This window comes from Gouania willdenowi, chromosome 22 (genome assembly GCF_900634775.1).
Source record: "Gouania willdenowi chromosome 22, fGouWil2.1, whole genome shotgun sequence".
NCBI classification, from domain to species: Eukaryota; Metazoa; Chordata; class Actinopteri; order Blenniiformes; family Gobiesocidae; genus Gouania; species Gouania willdenowi.
This window is the reverse complement of record NC_041065.1, coordinates 17,440,844-17,461,235: the sequence shown is the minus strand read 5'-3', so window position 1 is coordinate 17,461,235 and position 20,392 is coordinate 17,440,844. Positions and strand designations below refer to the sequence as shown.

Below are 20,392 nucleotides of genomic sequence, written 5' to 3'. Positions count from 1 at the left end.
GAAGCTGCTATAAACTCAGTTTTAGAAGATTTAAGCATTTCCTTTTTGAAAGAGCAACAGCGAGAGACGCTTTGTGCGTTTTTAGATGGCAAAGACATACGTTTTCACCAGACGAGCCTTGTTGTCGTTGTAGCCCAATCAGCTTCAAGCATTCTGTTCACGTCCCTCCCTGGTTCCGAAAGGATTCGCCAGACACAGACCCAGATCGATGTGGAGAACTCGAGTTAGGGAGGGCTACACATAAATCTGGCTCTTGACAGGTTAGGACATCAGAACATCTCATATCAACTGACAAACATCATAAACAAAAGGTTCAAAGCTGTTGAGAATGAATATTTGTTGTCCTGAGCTGTGAAATTATGCAGTTCTGCATTGTTTACTATAGAACCAGAATTTAAATTAATAGGCTTCTTCATTTGTATTATTCCTTTATTTATTTCATTCAGGATTTATTTTTAGTTAAATTGCATTGTTTTGAATAGTTTATCAAGGGATTCTTTTGACAATGAAAAATAAAAGAAAAATAGTATTTTCTAGTTTTTTCCCAAGAAAATAAAGGAATATTTTTCGGTCATCATTTGTATACAGTCCCATTTTGTAAAATAAATAGTGAGAGAATCGCATCATGAACCCAGTATTGTGAATCAAATCGTATCAGGAGTTGAGTGAATCGTTACATCCCTATTCTTATCATTATAACCATTTGTGTAAAAAAAAAAAGCCTTTATAGCGCTGACACTGTATTCTATTGTAGTTGCTGAACTGCCTCTGAGCTGGACCACAGCTTGTAGTCCTTTCTCACAGCTAACAAGTTAATGATTCCCATTAGTCAATGAATGAAGCACAGATTTTAGCCAAACAAGTGAATCAGGGAGTCTTTGACGAGCAAATAAGCATGTGGTTACAGGCGGCTTTCAATTAAACTTAAATAAATTACCTTTGTGAATGGATTTTGGGCCAAAACCATTTGGCTAACGATTGTTCCCACAATGCTACATGATTAATAAAGCCGCTACGATGCTACAGAGGAAAAATACAAAAAAGAAAAAAACACTATAGATGGGGTTTCCACTCCCATGATCCCCTGCGTACTTCGCCATATTGTGTGTCACTGTAACATTAGCAGGTAATCCAAGTCACCGATTTGGCTCCCAACCTTTTTTGGATAGTGACCCCATTTTGATATTAAGACAAAGATATTTTCCTTCTAGAACATGTTTGAGCTCTTGAGCTATATATACATACATGCATATATTTATGTTTTGTTTTTTACATTTTTTTTTACTGCATTTTAGTTGAACTCGATTTATATTTCATAAAGTGAAATTATAGAAATACAGTTGTTTAAAATTTCAAAAATCTATTTGAATTTTTCTGAAATTTCAGGTGACCCCATTTAAACGTGACCAACACATGGGGTTCTGACCCCAAGGTTGAAAAACACTGATTTAATGGCTCCTGAATAGATTTATTTCTAGTTTTTATCATGTTGCGAACCTCTTACGTCTGGTGTGGGACCAAGACTGACACTTTATCTCTCTCTCAGGTACCTCCCCATTATGTACCTCTAGGGGTACACATACCCCAATTTGAGAAATACTGCAATACACTATACTATTTGTATGTAGTCTATTTATCTTTGTTGAAATCAAAGTTTTAATGTATAATAAAGTGGAAAAAAAAAACAGCTTCTGACTGAGTTATGTTCTGAAGTTTGGGCTGTAAACTGAGAATAAAAGACTTTATTGTTAGTTTCTTTTCCTCCTCACATTCTTTCATGTTCCTCTGGAACTCGATGGTTTGATGTTTTAGCACCTTCACCTCTCCCAGACACCAAAGCACGGGGACGCCTCGCTTTCACCAAACACTGCTGTATAACCCTCTGCTTTAAGCCCACTGCTATGGAGACAGTGCCAGCTAGCGAGGCGGTGCGTGTGTCTGTGTGTGTGTGTGTGTGTGTGTGTGTGTGTGTGTGTGTGGGCTCATGGGGTCAAATGTGCCTAATTGATTTCAGACTACTACTTGTTAAAAAGTGAAGCAGTGGGTGGCAGTTTTCCATATGTCCGTCCTGTGTTAAACCAACTTTAAAAAGCTGTTGAAACCGACAATTAAAATGTGTTTTTTTCCCTCATACAAATGACATATTTACGTTTGTTTTAGTGGTAAGCCTGCTTTTATTAATAAACAACTGTTAATGTCGACATCAGATCAGCGCACGGGGAAACAAACGCACGTCAAACACAGGTGCACATTGTGTCCCGCCGTGCCAGAGACAGGAATGGATCTATTTACATAATCCACGTATCAAATATAAGGATAATCCATGTTCTTGTGCAGAAAAAGGTTTGATTCAATAGTTTTTAATATCTAATCAATATTTTTGTGCATTTGTGCAATATTTCAGTGGTTACAATGATTATATGATGCACTTGATTTTATGATGGCAGTGTGTAATGTCTGCAATATTTACGTATGCACAGACATTTTATTTTCATATAATCTTTTCAGATCAGTGTTTAAACTGACAATAGGAAAAATTATTTATTTTTTCTTATTTTAGTGCATTATCAGGAACTTTATCCCTAATGTTCTCACTTAAAGTTGTAACAAATGCCGTCATTATGTTGTCATGGTTACTTTGAGACTTGTTGCACTTTATTTTATGACATCTACACTGCATTTTCTTTTTTTCAGTGCAAAAACACCAATAATAAATAATAAATAGGATGTTTTGAAGCAAATAGTTTTGACTCAATTTGTCCTCTGAATGATCAATATCTTCTGATGAACATAGAGCAACTTGATTTTTCATCTCTTCGTTTAATTTCCATATTAACTGGGTAGAATATCACGATGTATCGCGATTACACCATATTGTGACCCAAGTATCGTGATACGTATCGCATTGCAACATCCTTGCCAATACTCACCTCTAATTAAAAGTGCAGCTGAAGGTGCAAAGACAACAGAAGTCCTTTAGATGGCATTCTAAGTCGCTCACAGCTCTCCCTCTGGTGATAATTACCTTCACAATAAAATACCGACAACTGATATTTAATGAGATCATATGCAACCCTTTTATTCATTATATAACACTAACGGACTTTAATAAAACCTTACAGTCATCTGCAGTAACAAAAACAAAAGAACCATGTGTCTGCTTATCTTTAAATCAGACTCCAACGCAAAATAAGGCCATTTTTTTTCTCCAGCCATGAAGATTTATGTGTGTACAGTGTGTGCCTGTACATGCTTTTAGATTGATAGTGAAAAACAAGCTGCAAACACACATACAGTACCTTCACTGTATGGTAGCCCAATAATCCCACTGCGTAAACCTCTGACGGCAATGTAAATGCAACCTCCCATTTTAATGTACACACAATGTAAAGCATAAAAATATGCACATACAGTATAAACAGAACTAGTATCTTTGTATCCAAATCAAAACTGCTCTGAACTAATGCACTGGGCCAATCAATAATCTGTGGCTTTTGATCATATTTTGAAGTGTTTTGGCCACGACTCTTTTATAAATTATGCATCATTATTGATTTTATCCAGCACTTTGTTACAAAATACCTGATTATTTATGCTTGCGAGCATGTGCCCTGCATAGAAATACACACACGAGAATGGACATTAGCCCCTATGATTTCATTCCATTTTGTTCCTTAGTTACATGTCATCACTAGCTACTAAACTTCCCAAAATCACTCCAAACATGGTTAATACGTTTATTTGAGGTAAATAATGTCTTCAGTTTTATTTTACTTTGTTTCACCTGTGCGGAAGGGAACACCAGGCTGCAATTATACAAGATTATGTAGCACGAGAAGTTGCGCGATTAGACATTTCCGTCTATTTGCTACACTAGCTAGAAAAGCAAGAGGTGAAGTCCTGCATTCTCTGGTATTTTGTATCGCAAGATTTTGTGCAATAATTGACATTTTTGTCACTTTGCTACACATTCAACCACCTGTTGATGTGGAAAAATGTGTGGAAATGTGCGACATTGTCTTAAGAACACAAGTGTGAAGGTATATTCTGACATATTGCTATTTTCATCAGATTGTGATTAAATGAAATAAACAACAGCAAAAAACAACAATAATGTTATTACATAAGTAAATAGATGAATACAAATATTTGCCATTTCTGCTTCAGGAATTGAATTCTTGGATTTCTGTCAATTCAGAGGCCCTACAATCATGTCCAATGTACTGAATTATATCATAATAATAATATGAATTGTATCATGTATTACAATATGATATTAATAACAATATATGTTATTTTTCATACATTATAATTATGGATGTAATGATTCACTCAACTCCCGATGCGATTCGATTCACAATACTGGGTTCAAGATACGATTCTCTCACGATTTATTTTACAAAATGGGACTGTGGACAAATGATGACTGAAAAATATTCCTTTATTTTTTGGGGGAAAAAAAAAAATACTGTACTATTTTCCTTTTATATTTCATTGTCAAAAGAATCCCTTGATAAACTATTCAAAACAATGCAATTTACCTAAAAATAAATCTTCTGGTTCTATAGTAAACAATGCAAAACTGCATAATAGTTCTTTTTCTTTTTAAAAGTGCAACTGAAAATATATTTTGTGCCTTAATAATTGGACTTTAAAAAAATTAAAACAGTCTACACTGTATTTACGTCAGATTTGTTTGGACCAGCAGAGGGCGCTGGCAACCCAGTGGTTGGTTGGCATGTAGATATTATTGCAGTGAAGAAGAGATGCTATGCTAGCAGACAGAGCTAATAGAAAAACGTGATTCTTACAGATATTCACGTAATATTACAGATATTATTTCGGTGCTAAAGAGGTAAGGAATCATTTATGAACATGTTTAAGAGTAGAAGTCAGCCAGAAAAAAAGTAGTAGCAAGATTCCGCCCACCGCCAACACTTTTGGATGAGGATAAATAGATAGATCTGCTGTTTAAAAAAAGTACTGCGATTCAATTTTCAGAGCATCAATGTGAACCGTGATACCTATGAATCATTTTTTAACTGCCTTACGATTAATCGTTACATCCCTAATTATAATATTACACAGTATTGAGAATAATGTCGTATTTGTATAATATATTAATGTAACAGCACATATGTTGAACCTGTTGAAATAGAAATAAAAAAGTTTTATTTGGAACTATTAATGAAAATGAATTAATTACAACTAAGTGATCAGAATCAAAACAAAGGCTTTATTACATGGTTCACCAACACGGTGCCCGCGGGCCCTCGGTAGCCCGCATGAACCATGTGAGGGGTCCTCAGGAGCTCTAGTCACCAATGAGCTCCATTTAAAATGTGATTTACTTTCCAGGATTCAAAATCACAACAATAAATACATATGACAGACGTAGTTATTACGTAGTAAAGTTATATACTGCTGCACCTGATTAAGTTTTAGTATTAAATTAACCGTCTTTAAATGTTTATTTTCATTGAAACATTGTGACAAATGCATTTAAGTGTTGCAGATCTGGTGTTTGGTCAGTGATATGTTATATTATAATTATATAATATGACAAATATAATATATATATTAAAAAATGCAAGGAAACCTCAACTTTTCCAACCTTTTTAAGTTACTGGTAGCCTTCCTTATTATCTTATCGTGAAACAGTGAAAATGTAGCATTTAATAGGGATGTCCTGATATCACTTTTTCATTTCCAATAGGATAGCGATATTGCAGCCTTGCGTATCGGCCGATATCGATCCGTTATCAGCATGAATCATACATACTTTAATTACTTTTTTTTTCTGTTTCTTTAATAAAAAAATACTTATTTTGTAGTTGGAATGTTAGAAAATACTTGATCAAGTGAGAACAATACTCAGCGACAGTAGTTATGAGAAAAACTGACCCATTTATTATTAACCAATTGGTTACATACAATTTAACCTTCAACATAATATCTACTGTATTCTACAATTGAATAAAATAAATAAAAACTGAATTAAAAAAAAATTAAAAATCGGAAATTTTAGTCCGATATTCGTTTTCGGACCGAAATTAATATCGGATCTGGACATCCCTAGTATTTAAGGTAGCCCTTCAGACTATACAGTACCTATGAAGTAGCTCACAGTTTCAGAAAGGTTGGTGACCCCTGCTTTAATACAAAATGAAAAATGTAACTTATTATTAAGTGTTCATACTAATATTTTATGAATTTATTCAGCTTTAAAGGATGTATTTAAAGTATAAATCAAAGGAGAAAGCATTGGTAGCTATTTTCTGTCTCCATAGGGAGCGATGGTGTAACAATGCAGCAGCCTCACACTGCAGCAGCCCTACACAACGCTCCACTAACTAAACTGTCACGCAGCAGTGCCGGCACAGAGGCTGAATCATGCACAAAATGAAAGGTTCTTATGCGTCATCGTGTCCCAAAGATGGGTGTGAAGTGGGACAAAAACGGGGCTGACGTGTGCGGAGGTTTAGGTTGTCAGTGCTCAAGGTGACACCCTATAAAACCCCATGTCTCTATTTCTGTACCCCAGTTCCCATCCTGTGTGGGGCCTGTGTTTGGCCGCATGTCATGTGGAGTGTGTCTCACCTGTAGTGAATGTTAAAGCCTGTCAGGTTGTAGGCAGCATCGCTGAAGAAGTGCAGCAGGGCGTACCCCGACTGAGACACCACCTCAGGAACCGTCTCGTTCCCGTAGCGTTCCGGAATAATCAGACCGCTGCAGAGACGGCAACACCTGGGGTCACGCGTCCGCTTTGCACATGTCACGAAACAAAGCGTGCGTTCAGCTGTGCTCCTTTACCTGAAAGCAGCGAGCAGGGGGGCGTAGATGGAGTCGCCGTCGTACACGTAGAGGTGGTCCCAACTGCACTCGGTGGCAAAGTGGTTGAAGCGTAACCGTAGAACGGTGTTGGGTCTGCGGGACACACAAGATAAAGACAGTTTGTTCACGTCAGCACTAATAGAAGCCAACAAATATCAAGAATAAGAAGGATGCAAGAGATTGTATTAAAGTCCATGAAAGTAAAGAAAAAGACTGGTTTCTAAAAGTTTCACGTGTCACTAAATGCATGGTCAGATTTCTCCAGGATTAATATGCTTTTGTGCGTTTTTTTAGTATAAATATTTTTGCTGTTTAGTAAGTCAGGAGTGATTTTTGTGCATCTTTTTTCATTTTGTGTTTAGTGCAGGGATTCTCACCCTGGGACCCACATTTTGCCATGGTCATTAAATCACAACCCAATTTATTTTAGAATTCAACCAACCAAATTTTGTTTTTCAAAAAAAAAAAAAAAAAAAAGCTGTTAAAAACACAAATACATAATTTTTTTAAAAACATAAATCTTTATATTTTCCTGTGCAGCATGCATTTCACAGCATGCCTGTCAAAAGAAAAGTTTCTTTAAAAATAAAAGGCATATTAAGTATTTATCTATTTTTGACTAGCTGTCCGTGACCCACCCAGTACAGGTCCGTGACCCACTTTTGGGTCCCCACCCACCAGTTGAGAATCGCTGATTTAGTGTTTTTTTTTTTTTTTTTTTACATTTTTGTGTGTTTTTGTTGTTGCATCGTGTTTTTTCTTTTGTTATTTCGTGTGCTTATGTTGTAATTTTGTGCGTTGATGCCGACATTTTGGGGAATTTCAAACTTCTACATCCTACTGCTTTAGATCAGTGGTTCTCAACTGGTCTCACACCGGGACCCACGTTTTGCCACGGTCATTAAATCTTTTAGGATTCTACCAATCAAAGCTAGCTTTTCCAAAATAGCTGTTGAAAACACACATACTTAATCTTTTTTTAAACATAAATCTATATATTTTCCTATGCAACATGCATTCCACAGTATGCCTTTCAAAATAAAAGTTTATTTAAAAGACAAGTCCAAAGTGAGAGACCTCAAGTATTTATTTATGTTTGACCAGCTGTCCGCGAGCCACCCAGTACAGGTCCGCGACCCACTTTTGGGTCCTGACCCACCAGTTGAGAACATTGCTTTAGATAACTGAAAAATGAAGAATCTGGGCAAAATTACAAATTTGACAGCATCAACAGTAATGCTGGATGAAGTGTGTGAGAGATCTTTAAATTTACACCTTGAAATCAATTGGTGCATTACAGGGTTGGGGTCAATTGTAATTGTAATTGCAGAAACAAAACATGCATTGCGGTCTTGAAAATATTGCACTTCTTGTAGTGTTGACCTTTGACAGCATATGCAAACAAAGGAGAAAAAAAAAATTGTAATTGCATAATTGATCATTAATTACACTTATTGCGCAATTGAACTCGTAATTGAAATTGTAATTGATTTCAGAAAATTGACAACTGGGAATGAAAATTCTATAAAAACTGTCAATTATAGTTTAATTAAACACAAAACTGGGAAACCACGCCACAGTTCTATGGCTTACACACATGTAGTTAACAATTATTCAATGAGAAACAAATTTAATGGTAGATAATTGTTTGTAGTGTAATTTAAACTGATTTGAAATTTATTTTTTTTTTAACTTTCATAGAGATTTCTGTTGAGATTTGTTTTTTCCTTTTTTTATTTCTCATCCATTTTTTTTATTTATTAGCTCAAAATAAATAAACTAAATAAACCAAACATGGGTCGAAACCGACCAGTTATCATGAGAGATGCTAACAGAAAGCTAACAGGAGGAAGGATAAGCTTTATGGGGTTATTTCGACTGAGTATTTGTGATTAATTGTGATTGAACTTTAGTAACTGAGAACATAATTGACTTTCAGGTCATAAAAAAATAATCAAATTGTAATTGGGGAAAAATGTCGCTCACTGCAATCGTAATTGAACATGGATAATTGAAAGCATATTTGCAATTTAAAAAACGTAATTGACCCCAACCCTGGTGCATTATCATTGTGTTCCATTTACATTGGCAGACAGCAGCGTGCGCAGGCTTATAAAGTTACTGTTTTACCACTAAAGCAGCTGATAGAAGCCACAGGTCAGCAGCACAGAGGCTGAAACCATGTGATTTTTAACAGCACAGGGAGATCATTCACTAGCTGAAAGCTTAGAGACAGAGTGTGTTTCTCCTTCTCTGTTATCTGTGGCAAGTAGGGGTGTGAAAAAAAAAAAATAGATTTTTTTGGGTGCCGATTTTAAATCTTTTAATTTTTTTTTTTTTTTTAATCAATATTTTTGACTGGAACTGAATTATATGCTGATTTACAAAATGAAAAATGTTTTCTCTTTCATTTTCACCATGAAGAAAAACTATTAAACACTGCCTGTGTTTTTGCTTCATGTCGAGGGTTCTCAACATGTGGGTCGGGCGTTTTCCTGTGTAGACAATAAATGCACTTTTTTCTGTCTGTGGAAATAGACAATAGAACTTTTTTTTTCTTTTTTTTTTTTCTTCGATATAAATGCATACAAGCATCTAAATATCGACCAGTCAATTCAGATTTTACCCACTACATGACACTGCCCGCATAAAATTAACGTAAGGGGCATCGGAAAAAATTTCACCGCCAGAAAAACGTTGCAACTTATACCACGAAAATCACGGTACATGACAGTAATGAAAAGTTTCACTTAAAATTGACAGATGAATTTTCGTACCTGAATTAGGCATAAATGAGGCCTTAGGTGATTAGGAGATGAGAAAATGGAAACTTTGATAAAAACTTCATAAATTATATTCATTAGCGATGGCTTCGCCTAAAATAAAGGACAGGCCGTAGTTTGAAGACAAAAAATAGGTCAAAAGTTTGTTCAAATAATGAAGAGCAGCACAAAAGAAGTGCCACAAACGTCAAAATATAGTCACGCCGCCTATTTTTAATAGATGTGCTCACTTTCAAAAGATGAAGTTGAAACAATTGGTTTCAAGTTAACTTCCTCAACTGCAGAGGAGGCTGCGAATCAAAGCTCATCCAACGCATGTGAGGCTCACTTAAAAGCACAGCCATCACTTTGATGCACGTGTCACTGCATGGACCTCCTATTAAGTAACCAGCTGAGGTCTCACGCATAGTAATGAGCCATTAGCCTGTAATGAAAGGGCTGGTGGACAGCACACCTGAGTAATTAGGTACGGGAAGGTCAGGAGTTTAGTGTGATGGAATCCAAACGACTTGTCCAACCTGAGTTTGATTGCCTGAGCCCGACGTAGGCCCTTTTACCTCTGAACGAGTGTGTTGGCACCACGCCTGAAATGTAAATGTAATCAAGGAGTTTATGGATCATAGAGACCTACAGCTGAACCAAAAGCTAAGAATAATTGCTGTGAATCGATGCTCGGTGGCGTGGATGTGCTGTGTGGGATTTTAGTTTTCCTAGAAAGCAACAGGCCTGTAAAACAAATAGATCATAAGCGATTGTTACAAGTGTTTGTTATGCTTATGCATCACCTGCAGTGTGACACAGCTGTCTACTCTATTTTCCAAGAATAAAAGTCACTGCGTTCATCACTTAAAAATAAGGGAATGACTTGCAGACCAGAGCGCCATATCTGAGCATTTTTCAGCCAGCAGCACCATCTAGTGAGTGAAAATAGATATTACAAGTCCTTTTGAATGCATAGTGGCTTCCAGTGAGTGGCGCTTTGTGTGCATTTAAATGTAAAACAAATAGCAGTAATGCCATTACGTAACATTGCTAGATATTTGCGGTACATAAAAGAAAATGGTGAAAAAATAAGGTTTAATTAAAATGTAAGATACAGTTGCCAGATTGCAAAAACTGAACATAAAAACTGTCAGGACTTAACCACACAATCAGATTATGGTTGGTTTCATGAATGATTGCGTCAGGTTTTTAAAAAGTGTTGATAAAGAACTTTGTGCACAATAGTATAAAGTATAATAAACAAGAAAACAGTCATCAACATCCCCCGCCAGACTGGTTGTCAATATAACTCACAGTCTTTTCCTAAATGTGAGAACTTAGATGTATATTTTACATAAGAAAATCAGAATATAAAATTACTATCGTAAACGGTTTCAAAGAAAAGCTGTCCCCTTTGAAGATACCTCGAACAGAGTAAAAAAACGGTACAAGGACAATAACTTCGAAAAATAATTGCGCACTACTCATTTTCGAACTCCATCAAGGTATTGATACCCTGAAGCCACACACTGAATTTGGTTATCCTATCTTAAACAGTTTCTGAGAAAAGTTGTCCACTTTGAAGATACCTCGAACAGAGTAAAAAAACGGAACAAAGGCAATAACTCTGGAAAAAATAATTGCGCACTTCTCATTTTCAAACTCCATTGAGGTATGGATTACCTGAAGCCACACACGGAATTTGGTTATCCTATCTTAAACAGTTTGAAGAATCTTCAAAGTGCACAGCTTTTCTTATAAACTGTGTAAAAAACGTAACAAAGGCAATAACTCCAGAAAAAAAGAATTGTGCGCTTCTCATTTTCGAACTCCATCAAGTTATTGATACCCTGAGGCCACACACCAAATTTGGTTATCCTATCTTAAACGGTTTCTGAGAAAAGCTGTCCCCTTTAACACGGACAGATGGAGCTCAAACCTATATCCCCCTTCCACACTTTGTGGCGAGGACAATAAAGCATAACGTAAATTAACCCTATAAAATCCAATAGAACAAAAATAATAATACTCATTTGTAAGCCTGCTCCAAACACCAGTCTAAGAGAATTAGTCTTTCACCATCCCACATGTCATATTTCAGGCTCTTGCTCTATCTTTCATTGCCACCCACACAAAGCAGACACTAAATTAATACAAGTACCAAACAATATGAACACTAAAACAGTGCATAGCATCATTATAAATGATGGATTAAATGAGCAAAGTGGACATGAAGTGTTACGCTCGTACCGTCCCTCGATGAGCCACGTGCACTTGGTCTTGTACTTGTAGTTTCCTGGACCATCAGTCAGATAACCAGAGGGACCAGTCAACCTGTGAGGAAAGCAGAAAGAAAAGGTTCAAAAGGTTAATGGTAAAATGTGATTTATTTATACACATTTCTTCATGCATACTAAACAATTGTGATAGATCGGCTCATGCTTGGCCTTCATTTAGAGCAAAATGTTTCTCAGTGTTTCTCTTCATGAAGATACTGAGCATCTGTAATCAAACTGCAAACGCTATGGTCTTCTGCCACCTAAAGAACATCTCCAGAGTGAAAGGTTTAATGACTCAGAAAGATCAGGAGAAACTGGTCCATGCTTTTATCTCCAGCAGACTGGACTATTGTCATGGTCTTCTGACAAGAATCCCCCAAAAGATCATCAAACAGCTACAGCTGGTTCAGAACGCTGCAGCTCAGGTCTTAACCAGAACAAAGAGGTCAGAACACATTAGTCCAGTTTTAAAGTCTTTACACTGGCTCCCAGTCAGCCTCAGAATAGACTTTAAAGTTCTGCTGCTGGTGTATAAATCCGTGAATGGGTTTGGTCCAGAATACATCAGTGACATGTTAGTCAGGTATGAACCCAGCAGGTCTCTCAGATCTATGGACACAGGTCAGATAGTGGAGCCCAGAGCTCACAGTAAACATGGTGATGCTGCTTTTAGTTGTTATGCTGCAAATAAGTGGAACAAACTGCCAGTAGAGCTGAAGTCAGCATCACATGTGAACATTTTTAAATCAAAGTTAAAGGCTCTTTTTTTCTCTACTGCGTATGATTGAGAGAGAGATTTTTTAATCAGATTATTATTGATTTATTGTTTTTACATCTGACATTAAATGGTTTTACAGCTGATTTTAGCGTTCTTATTGATTTTTAAGCTGTTGCACTCTATGATCATCTAAAATGTGCAACCCAAATACATCTGCCCTGCCTTGTCCTGCCTAAAATAGGAGCCCTTCCTTGAGTAATCAATTTGTCAAACAACAATTTTTATTGAATTTGCAGTTTTAAAATCACCTCTCACTCCTACAAGTAAAGGTCATATATGTTTTTGATTTTGAGTGTAGCCGTCTTTTGTCATTTGGGTTGAGTATTGCTTTAGATTGTTTGTTTTAGAATGTGGCCAGTTTTAGAGTGCGGTTGAATAGTCCTGCTTTAGGGATTTCTAATTAAACGTGCACAAAGGAGGGCCTAGTGGGAGGAGTGCAAGTAAACACTAACAGCTTGATTCTGGCCTGAGAATGATTAAACCTGTGAGTAAATGATCATCCAAAGCCAGCAGCATTGAGAGCAGCTCTTAATAGTACAGTGCAGCACCTTGGACTGTTATTGCCCCATCAATTCCTGCTTGATGACACAGCAGCAGAGGGAGCGCAGCGCTGACACACACAGGGGACACTTAGACGCAGTCTGCCATTGTATCATTACTGATGTGGGTGTTGGTGCGGGGATGGATCTGGAAACAAACCCAAGTCTCTAGGCTTGTTTCTGCACCGTCTCCGAGCAGTGCAGTAGGCCAAAGTCCAAAAAGGAGACGCCCTCAGCTACAGAACAGCCAGATAACCACACACAGGAACACAATGTTGAATCAGTACTATATTATATTTTAAGCATGAGCTTTGGTATGCAATTGCCGCTGGGGATATCCCTCTAATACAGACGTGGGTAACTGGCGGCCCAGGGGCCACATCCGGCACAATTTTATGCGGCCCCCAAATTAAACAAACAAAATGTCAGAAAAATACACAAAACAAGGTATAAAAAAATAAAAAGAAGTAAAACATTGCAGGAAAATACAGTAAAAGAAAAGAAAAACACAAAAAATATTCCAAGAACACACAAAACTACTTCAAAATTTAACAAAATGACAACAGTAATAAACAAAATTACTCAAAATGACACAAAACGATCACAAAAACACACTAAAAGGACTAAAAAATATACAAAATTTGAGAAAATCTGCAGGTAAGAAGGACGACACGAACAACGATGGAGAGGAGGAGGAGGAATAAAAAAAAGACAATACTGACTACAGATGAGAATGAATCCTACATAAAAAAGTTGTAATTGTGCTCAGAAGAACCAAAGACTGTTTGACCAGAGAGGGGACGGGACCTAGATAAGCAAACTGCTTCTTTCGTCTCCTTTTTTGACATGTACAAAACAAAAAAAAAGAAATAACAAAACTTCTGTGAATGCAACCATGTCGGAAATAAACTGAATAAATAAAATAAATAAAACAAATAAAAATAACAACAGAAGGAGACAAAAAAGACAACAAAAACACAAAAAATTACTCAGCAAACCCACAGTGCGAACAAAGAAGCAAAACGACAACATAAATACGCAAAAATTACGCCTAAAAATGCAAAATGACAACATAAATAGTACACAATGAAACTCCAAAAAATTTACATTTTAAAGGAAAAATACACAAAATGACAACAGAAATGCAAAAAATGCATTTATAACAAGCAAGACGACAACAAACATACACAGAGTGACAGAAAAACCCACAAAATTAGTATATAAGCTTTTTGCTGTTTCCTGTGGTAACGCTCAGATTGGTCATTTCCAACAGTCGTGGCTGTGTGGGCCGACGGGCTCAAGGTCCACAGCCAAAGGTGTAGCTAAACAACCTCTGATACTGTATTACCACAACACGCAGGCTTTACCACAACGATCATGAGTGACTGAGCAAATGAAGCAGATCGATCCAATCCTCCTTCATTGCATGCATGAAAGACGCTGGCTACGCAGAAAGTACAATGTTAAAGCCAAAGCTTGATGTACAGAGTCTCATCATTAAGCATCTTCATAATTACAGAAATGTTTTGCTGTGACTACACATGGAGCCTTTAGGGACCCTCGGCTCCTGCTGCATGCAGACAAACATCTCTCTCAGAGGGCGAGACGTGACAGAATCGACAGCCCTCCAGACACAGAGCATAAAAGTGTTCACTACTAATAACTCACTTTGTCGCAATAAATTGACTGGATTATGAACTTAAGCTGTTAGGATTACACCAGGACACTATGATTATATCAGTCAGCACACCAGATATCAGTGGTTTACATGTGAAAGTGTTAAAACTAAGTAACCGTGTTGGAATCAGGTTTATCTTTCCCCCGGATTGTCCTGGGTGAGCCTTTAAAGATCTGGTTCAGATCGACCCTTAAAGTGAAAGTGTGTCAGTGGTTTGACTTTGACGTTATGTTTTGGTTCAGTGACGGATAAAGAAATAAACCTTTGGGAGGAGGAGGTGTAAATTGAATTGATACACAACCTTCACACGAATACCCATAACCTCATAAAACCTTCCAAATCACCTCTCATAAAAGGTTATACATATTATAGTCTTTCAGTTGTGCTGTATTTGTCATTTGGGTTAAAGATTCCTTTAAATGTCCCATGTCATGCTATTTTTCATTCATCATTTGTTCTAAGAACCCCAAAAACATAGTATTTGAGGTTTTTTTCTCCCAAACTCACCTGTTTTCCAGAGTTTTAGCCTCTGAAAAGTCACTTTCTGAGCAACTCAACACAAATGGGCTGAATTGCGGCCTACTTATGAATATTCATGAGTGGGCGTGTCCATAGACGGGACACTGACTTCCTCCTCCCCACACGGTAACATAGGGCCGTCCTCCCACCCACTTCGTAGCCGAGCTCATGCTGCTTTATAAACACAAGACACAGCGTGGGGGCGGGGCGTTCACCCGTACATACATAGACTGTAGAAAATACATATATAGCACTGGGCAAAGGACGCGGAAATGCTCACCTTCGTGGGCGTGTGTTTACATGTCAATCACGGCAGAGAGCTTCCTGGAGGCGCGGCTTCTCCAGCTCAGTGTCGCGTCACATTCGTCGTCAAAATGGGAACGCGTCATCAAATTGGAGCGAGGTGTTTGGGCTCACCCTGCAGTAAGAAAGGAGCAAATCACCCTCTAACCAACGATTGAGGGAATCAATGATAAAAAACACACTTTGGGCATGTGTATGAAGCCCAAGTAGCACTTTTATCATGTTTAAAGCACAGAAAAGTTGATTTTGCGTGACATGGGCCCTTTAAGCACATCTTAAATAGAGAGGGTAATCAAGAAGATGGGCTAAACCTGTGAGAAACCGGAGAAAGAGAGATCGACCTACACATGCACTTACACACAGACAGAAAGAGGTGTGATAGACAAGAAGGAACTAAAATCCATTAACAGACATAGAGACCAGGAAAAAAAAACAAATAGTAACACCAAAACGAAAACATTAACAGAAACAAACCAGAAACCAGCATCAATGCAAAAGTTACACCCACAATATTTAGTGTGTTCAACCGCGACAAGTGCTTTGTGCGAGTGTGGGTGTGTACATCATCTCGCAACAGCTCGGATCGATCCCATCAAAGCCTCGCGTTGGCAGCGACATCCCAACACGGCCGCCCATTTTAATGCAACCCCTGCAGCACAGCAAAGTGGTCTGTAAAATGGCAAAGTGGTGCAGCATGAGAGCAGTGCAAACACCATCCCTCGTTCAGATGCCACAACGGTGCCCATTCAGCAGCCCAGACTGCAGGGGAAAGAGCACGCACACAGACAGGGAGTAAATGTGAGAAGGGGGAAAAGGTCCACATCCGTCGCAATCCACCCTGACAGATGGGTCTGCAGTCTGCTGGTGCTGGACACACCGCCAGCAGCACATTTCCATAATTCCACTGTAGAATGGGTGTAGAGTGTTGGCCTACACATCAGACAGGTCGTCTTTTATTTATCATTCCAGAATACATTATCAGTAAGCGGATGATAAATTTTCAGATAATGAGAGTGAGGATGCGCTACGATCAGCAATGAAAAGCCATCAAGCCTCATTAAAAACTCCCCAGCAGAAGATTTCAGGTAGTGAACTCATTAACCTTAGAGACGACCTGCAGACATGGACCTCCAACATGGACGTGAAGCACACTACGCTACGCTGTAGGTCAGTTTTACCCTGTGTGATGAGGCTTTCATCAATGAATCATTAGCAGTTATTGTGCATTAATGCAGCATGCGTCACGTTCACGTTTTGCAGACGCACAGATTTACCCCGTCTGGAAAATTGAATGCCAGCTTTGCACACATGCTGCAGTCATCTGTTCTCCTCCACTGTCATTAAATCACTGCACATCAACAACAGTGTAAAACTTAGTCTGTGGCACTGAACGGGAACAAGAAAGTGGGGACGGTTAGACCTCCAGAATAAAGTTCACTTAAGTAATAAAAGCTTAAAAGGGAATAAATATGAAGGTTGGACGAGAAGATTAAAGTTACTGAGCCAAAAGATTTAATGGATTCAACTTTAAACTTCAGCGGTTCAGTCATTCTTCAACGGATTTCAACCAGTCAACTTATGAAATATTCAGCTGTTTGATGACTAACGCGAGGCTAATACTAATACTAGGCAAATGCTAATGGTAGGCTAGTGTCAGCTAATGGTATTGCTAGATTAATGCCAATGTTCGGTTAACAATAATGCTAGCCAATATTAGGTTACCGCTAGCAAATATTAATGTTAGGCTAATAACAATGTTAGCTAATGCTAGTTAATGCTAATGCTGGCTAATGATAATTGTAGTTTAATGTTAGGCTAATGCTAGCTACTGCTAATACTTGGCTAATGTTAATGCTAGGCAAATACTAATACTAATACTAATACTGCTAATGGTAGGCTAATGTCAGCTAATGGTATTGCTAGGATAATGCTAATGTTAGGTTAATAATAATGCTAGCTAATATTAGGTTAATGCTAGATAATATTAATGTTAGGCTAATGCTAGTTAATGCTAATGCTAATAGTAGTTTAATGTTAAACTAATGCTAGGTAAATGCTAATACTAAGCAAATGCTAATGGTATGCTAATGTCAGCTAATGATCTTGCTAGGTTATGCTGATGTTCGGTCAATAATAATGCTAGCTAATATTAGGTTAATGCTAGCAAATATTAATGTTAGGCTAATATCAATGTTAGCTAATGCTAGTTAGTGCTAATGCTGGATAATGATATTGGTAGTTTAATGTTAGGCTAATGCTATATTAATGCTAACACTTGGCTAATGCTGTGTTCAATGACTGTGGGCCAGCACCTGCATTTTCTTCAGGAAATGCAAATATTCTAGTTACTGTTAGAAATCCATCTTTTTGTAAATTAAAGTCTTGTTTTCAGAATGGACTTCAATCCATTCTTACATTTTCTGCACACATTTGGACATTCCTCGTATTTTTCCCTTGTATCATTATTAAATAGTTACCATTGGAGCGGAGCGATATATACTTTTTTTTCCACACACGCTATATTTATTTTATTTTATTTATTTATTTATTTATTCAGTTTATTTCCGACATGGTTACATTCACTTTTTTTTTTTTTTTTTTTCCTTTTTTGTACATGCCGAAAAAGGAGACGAGAGAAGCAGTTTGCTTATCCGGGTCCCGTCCCCTGTTTTACCATCGCAAATTTACATGGGTTTACATGTCTCTCTGGTCAAACATTCTTGATTTCTTCTGAATATAAATATTGTTTATATTAATGTAGCTTTTTTTCAAAACCAGATTTCCACAAGAATGTTAGTTTTAAAAGTCTAAAGTTACCACATTTCTTCTTATTTTCTGCAGTAAATAAAGTCCACCTGCAGAGAAAGCTGAAAGAGCAGTTCTTCCTAAAGGTTGGATCACCACTCTATTATATAAAAAGTTGTTGAGGGCCATGCCAAATTCTAATATTATTGTTATTTTAGTTGTTTAAATCCTCAGAGGTTGACAGGAAGCAAAGCCAGATTTCTCACTGTAATTATCTCTTGATAATCACCATTCCACTGATAAACAGGACTTTTAGGTCCTCCCATTCTCTGTGTTTACGGAAAGTGGACGGAAATCACCAAATTAACTTCCTGAAACCAAAATAGTTAAATAACAAGAAACAAGAATATGTTTTGAAAGACTATCACACATGTACACCATATTTCCCCAACGAACAGGTGGTTCAATGGTGTTTTTGGGAGAAATAAACAAATGTCAGATCGATTCCGAACTTCTGAAGCATCAAAAAAAACAACTATGTCCAGAATTGAACTGAACTAATCTCCATCTTAAGCATTTTTGGCATGGTTTGGAGATGATTACTTCATCTGTAATTAACAAAAAGAGAAGTGGGACTACCCTGAAACTGAATTTAGGAATCTATGAAATTCTGTGACAGGTTTTCTGATAACTCGACAAAAACTCAAACAGTCTTGATGCTGGTGTCCAACTACAGGTCTTTTTTTTTTTTAATACAGAATGTCAATAATCACAGCAATGGAACCTCACCACATTGAATCTGCTCGGCCAGTGGTTCCCAATCTTTTTTGTCCCGTGTACCCCCTCCTCATATCATAAGTACCCTCTCCATAATTCCATAGGCTTTTTCATGTGTGGAACAGTGTCTACAGTATCGGTTCCTATCGCTTAATCTACAATGAGTGGAATTTAATTATTATTGTTATTTTTTTTAAATAACAATGCAACTTTTATGTGATTACATCAATATTAAGTTAAAACTATGTAAAATGTAGCTAATTATTGTGTCCTATTGTCAGAAGTCTGATAAAGTGGCCTCTATAATTTTGTTTCAATAAATTACTAAAAAATCTAGTATTTTATTGATCAATTGTACAGTTTGTGGTGAAATTGTCCCTAAAAAAGGACATTTGCTGATTATTTTTATATTATTTGTTAAATCTTTCCAAGTATCCCCTGCAATGTGCCCTGTACCCCAGTTTGGGAACCATTGTCCTAGCCTATCAACACTATAAAGCAGAAACTTTATTTTAAAGTGCTTCCTTCTCTTCAGCTACTAACTAAAGCCAACACAGGTGTGTTAATTTTATATTCTTCCAAAGGTCAATGTTGACTTCTGTTAATACATGATCTGCTCAATAAAACTAGTGCATTGTGTTCCAATACTTTTATTGGCTCAAGGCTTTTTTTTGGTAAAAGGTCCTTGGGATTGACCCTTAATACAACATAACCCAAATTAATTTTCATTTTTTAAATAATAAAACCATGTGGCCTCCTGAGGACTCTGCACAGGCTTTTGAGCCTCACACACATACTGTAGATCTGATAGTACTGGCAATAATAGTTTCATATTATAATAGTTTTTAATTACAGATGGAAATCATAAGCAGAAATGTGAGTGAGCTCACGAGGACGAAGGAAGGAAAACTAAATAAATACGAGACCTGGCTGTGAACGTGTACTGTTACTATTTGTGCAGTAACTGGAGATGACTACATTTAGACTCTGCTGCAAAAACATTGATCATAAATGTAGATTTCATTTGTGGCCCTCAGTCAGCTATATTTGAAGTTCTTTAAAGCAGTGGTTCTCAAACTTTTTTTTGGCTCATATAGAACCCCCTCTTTCTCTTATTTCTGAATCCAAGTACCCCCTTCTGTCCAACTACTACATTTTGCTCAGAATTCTGTGAA

The 20,392-nt window shown here is 37.2% G+C and overlaps 1 protein-coding gene across 1 annotated transcript in view; it reads right to left on the bottom strand.

Moving 5' to 3' along the window:
• atrn (attractin) overlaps positions 1–20,392 on the bottom strand; it is a 174,846-nt gene that overhangs the window by 142,320 nt on the left and 12,134 nt on the right. Inside the window, exons 2-4 of the mRNA XM_028437841.1 lie at positions 11,850–11,933; positions 6,814–6,927; positions 6,601–6,729 (exon numbers count right to left, since the gene is read on the bottom strand). Of these exons, the coding sequence (XP_028293642.1) occupies positions 6,601–6,729; positions 6,814–6,927; positions 11,850–11,933 (327 nt within the window). The remainder of the gene's footprint in view (positions 1–6,600; positions 6,730–6,813; positions 6,928–11,849; positions 11,934–20,392) is intronic.